Genomic DNA, 5000 nt, shown 5'->3' on the forward strand with positions numbered 1-5000 from the left:
ATGTAACAGATTGAATTTCACCTCCTTGAGATTAATCATAATATGGATTGCATATTTAATTTTATAGACCAAGACTGAGACAGAGACTGAGATTTTTGGTTTTGGGCCGTGACTTTGATTTTGAGAAGTTTATTAACCAAATTGCAATGGATTTATGTGGTGTCCCCTGTGTTTTTTTGTAAATTTTATTACATACAGATGTCTCCACATGTGTTCATCCAGCAAGGAGTCTATCAGTAAGCCATAGTGAATGCTCTTGATTTTCCTATTCCTTGAAATGGCAGAAAAATGTGTTTTTCTTTCTAGTGCTATTGATATCGATACTGTTATTATTTTTATTGATATTATGGTTATTAAATTGTTATTTAAATTTAGGTAATATTAAAGACAATGAAATAATATAAGAGGCACTTTCCAAAAATCAAGGAGAAGAGTAAGCAGGTGAGATAGGTAGGACTAAGAACCAACTCCTTGGTAACTAAGCACTGGCAGAGCCATCAGTGTGTAAAGACAATTTACTTATATTACAGTAGGCACGGCATGTATTCTTGCCATCCATGCCAATTGGGTTAAAACAAGCAGTTACAACTAAAAAGGAGGAGAAAACATAGGTTACCTCAACTGATCTGAAATCCCAGATTAGACAGATATGTTAACAAAGTTTACCTATGTACATGAGGTAAAGATATGATAGGTATATATAGGCTACTGAGTCAAGTTTTTACATCTTGCAAAGAGTGAAAGTTAGCATGGAATATTCTTGTCCTCACCTTCAAATAGCTTCGCCTAGTTTTATATTGTCTTTTTCATGTATGGTGTCACATATCAGTATGCTCTTTAGGGAGAGCATGAACTGTATGTTAACAAAATACAAGTATGACCTTTGTGCAGAATTTCTGTACTTCTTTATCTTTTGTATGTAGCCATTCCATATCATACATATAGCCTGGTTGAAGGCAAGGGACATTAACATGTAATATTTCAAGATATGTGACCCTTGTAGCCTATATTTGTTCTTACAAATACACTGCCATTGATTCTTCAGTTGGTTCTTATACAAAGTTTAAGTTGCTATCCAGTTATTCACACTAAGTGTGTTTATGGTAAATAATCATAAATATTTTTTTTTTATGTTAAGAATTAGAAACTTCCAAATCAAGAGATAACTCTATTTAGAGGGTGTTAAAAGATGTTAAACAGTGGTAGCATTTTGGCCATACTCAAAGACAATGTAATTTTTGAAAGCAACTTGAAAGCAAAGGAGAGCTAAAACACTGAAAAGAACAGCTAACAACCAAGTACCTCTTCTTATGCTGATGGCATAAGCCATATCAGTGCAGGAAAGATTTTTTCCTTTCACATTAGTGAGAGACTGCATCATTGCCAATCCAACATGATTTTGAATCCACACAAATATATTTACATGTTCTTGGCTTGGCAAGCTGTAAATTGTTAGCTGGCATCTGTTGAGAACTGAGATACGGAGCTCTTGCTATAGACTCAAAGATCATGGATGGCATGGTGTACATGCCACAGTCAGTCTAATATTAGTGTTTTAATTATGTGCACACAAAGATGGCTTCACATGTGCTTAGTCACCAAGGAGTCAGTTATTAGTCCTTCTTATCCCACTCATTTACCCTTTTCCTTGATTTTCAGAAAGAATCTCTTTTATTTTGTTATTTTTGTTATTAGTATTTTGTCATTTATCATAATAACAATATTAATATTAATAGTATTTAAAAAAGAAAATTCCACAAATTCAAGGTCACTGTGGCCTTCTAAGTGACTCCTTGGTGACTGAGCATTTGTGGAGCCATCTGTGTGTAACAAAATTCACCAAAAAACTACAGCAGACAGTATATAAACCTGCAGCCATAGGATGGAGGCAAACAGACAGAGCCAGGAGGATATCATTTGAAATATCAAAAGGGGTGAGAGAGTGTGGCAAGGAAACTATATGAAAAGCAGATCACTTGAAGTAACAAAAGTGGTTGAAGGATTAAGAGATTTCCTCATAAACATCTCTTTTGAGAGGGATTCATTAGTGATGAGGGATATTTAACCAATTCATAATACATATTAATAAGAGTTTCTTTGTTTCATTGCCACTAATGATTATTTTCTTCTTTCAGTTTGTATACGTGAACCAGAGCTTTGCCCCTTCCCCTGACCAAATCATCAGGAACCTGTACGAATGTTTTGGTTCAGATGGCAAACTGGTGCTTCACTATTGTAAGACCCAAGCTTGGGGTTGATCTCTGACATCTGTTGTAGATATTTTTTTTTTTATTATCTTGTTGGTTTTTCATGGGTATGTGAAATGCTTGCTGTTGTAAATGGTTGTAAGGCCAGTAACACATGTCACTGGCATTTTATGTATGTCCTTGATGTTATCCTTTGTATTAAGCTCAGTCAGACAGATCTAGTTTTTTTTTCTGAAGGAATTAGTTATTTTTCTTTGTATTTTGCATTCCACAATTGTTTGTATGTGTGTGGGCAGGGGGGGCTCATGTATGTAAAGTGCAAAATTGTAGATATTACAAATACTTAATGCAGTTTCATATTAGGCAAGTTATTTCAGAAGGAAGGGAATACATAAATAAGAAATGTATATTTAGATATATGGGAACTTTGACATACAACCATGTCACAGTATTCTGTAGAATGGAATCTTTATTTGTATTGTGTTATGTTAGGTAAATTGGAATTAGGAGGAAAGAGTTAGCATTGTTTATTTATTCCTTGCTGCCTAACATAAATAGACAAAATTTATGGCAAAATTTTCATATCTTTCTTATTTTGTATTTATTTACTTTTATTTTTTGTGATTGTACTAGTCAGAGAAAATCTTTAAATTTTCTACTGGACAAACGTTAACTAACTCTAGTCCCTCCATTGTGCGTATCAGAAACTTTTTAATACAATTGAGAATTTTTCCTTGAGTTTCATTTTCAGGCAGATTTGTGAAACCTATGAATAAAAAGAATTATCATAGCAAATAGTAACATGATTAATCACAAATGATACATGTGATATATCCTTTGTATGTGTATGTGAGAACATATTTGAATACATGAATATTAGTATATGGCATGCATGTGTGTATATATGTAATGAGTGAGTATATATATATGTGTGTGTGTGTGTGTGTGTGTGTGTGTGTGTGTGTGTGTGTGTGTGTGTGTGTGTGTGTGTGTGTGTGTGTGTGTGTGTGTGTGTGTGTGTGTGTGTGTGTGTGTGTGTGTGTGTGTGTGTGTGTGTGTGTGTATTAATTGCAAGTAGAACAACAAAGGGAAGTACAAGAAAACACATGAATATGCATATTCGTGTGTTTTCTTGTACTTCCCTTCGTTGTTCTACTTGCAATTTGTTTGACATGAATTCCACACATGTGAATTAATGCTTGAACATTAGTGTATACCTGCATGTGTATGTATGTGTGTGTGTGTGTGTGTGTGTGTGTGTGTGTGTGTGTGTGTGTGTGTGTGTGTGTGTGTGTGTGTGTGTGTGTGTGTGTGTGTGTGTGTGTGTGTGTGTGTGTGTGTGTGTGTGTGTGTGTGAGAGTGTGTGCATGCGTGCATGGGTGTGTCTGTCTTTGTGTTTGAGTTTGTGTGTGAGTGTGTGTACACATATGTGTATACATGATTGTGAGTGAATGTTATTGTCCTTGCACATATGTTTGTATATGTATGTACAACTTTGGAATTCTGACAAAAGTATTTTAGAAAAACATAGAATAATAACATTCTGAAAAACATAAATAATAGTGTAAGGCCTTGAAGCTTAAAACATTGCTCAAAACTTTGCTGGCATTATGTCTGGGACCTGCTACATACATGCTTCTAATTTAGCTACAAATATGTTGATAAAGTTGCTGTATGGTGATAACTGATTGTCCCCACACAATATTTTGGTCAGAACATGGGCATGACTTTGAACATATGAGACATACTGAATGCATATGCAAACATGTCTGTAGCAACCTTTCATATTATGTTTACATATCATGTTTACAAGGCCTAATAGGAGGTGCTATTCACTTGTGCAGTTAATGGTATATTACCATGATACACGAAAAACAGATAGAAGTCTTACAAAAGTTATATTAAGCTGAATATACTTATGCTATAATGTGCTGTAGTGAGTTTACTGAGGAACTGTTTTTTTTAAACACTACCACTTCATGTGATGTGTTGTTTTTTAATGGCTAGTATAGTAATATCATGTTTGGAAGGAGACTGTAGTCAGTAATTATCCCTCACATATCTGTGGCATCTAGTTTGGGATTTGCAGATATTATACAGCAGGTATGCACTTTTTAGGTAACATAAGCTAACTATCACAAGGAGCTAAAAAAATCCAATATTAATTCATGTTAAAAGAAATTTCATCAGGCATAGACAGGCTGAGCAGAATTTGAATACTAATGTTACATAGAAGTGTCAGAGATGCAACCTTGTTTCACATCCAATAAGATGGCCTATATCAACAGCTATATGCTTCACAAATAGAAGCCATGGTAATCATTGCTAATATCAGTCTCAAGATTACCTCCACTTACCAATCATAATGGAAGACATGAAGAGGGGAGGGGCCTAAAAGACATTTCCTCTCTATACTAGTGGTAGATCCAGGGAGTGGCACCTGTGAACATGCACCTCCTATGATAATGGTAGTGATGATAGTAGTACTAGTGATGATGATAATAATAAAGAAAATTATAGAAAAATCATATTGATAATAATGATAATAATGATGATAATAATAAAAATGATGATAAAAATCATATTGATGATGAGATAAAAACAGCAATAATAATAATGATAATGAAATTATTATTATTATAAAATTATTATTATGATGATGATGATAATAATATAATGATAATAATAATGACAATAAAAATAAGATTAAGACATTTGAAAAATAACAATAATATTGTAACATATATTATTGTCATTATTATTATTTATTATTATTATTTTTTTAAATACCAA

The 5000-nt window shown here is 33.5% G+C and overlaps 1 protein-coding gene across 1 annotated transcript in view; it reads left to right on the forward strand.

Moving 5' to 3' along the window:
- The window catches only part of LOC119575248 (autophagy protein 12-like), a 5384-nt gene extending 2445 nt beyond the window's left edge, over positions 1 to 2939 (forward strand). The window contains exon 3 of the mRNA XM_037922753.1: positions 2136 to 2939. Within this exon, the coding sequence (XP_037778681.1) occupies positions 2136 to 2258 (123 nt within the window). The 3' untranslated portion in view covers positions 2259 to 2939. The remainder of the gene's footprint in view (positions 1 to 2135) is intronic.
- Positions 2940 to 5000: the final 2061 nt, after the last annotated feature.

The sequence above is a fragment of the Penaeus monodon genome, chromosome 7 (assembly GCF_015228065.2).
Source record: "Penaeus monodon isolate SGIC_2016 chromosome 7, NSTDA_Pmon_1, whole genome shotgun sequence".
NCBI classification, from domain to species: Eukaryota; Metazoa; Arthropoda; class Malacostraca; order Decapoda; family Penaeidae; genus Penaeus; species Penaeus monodon.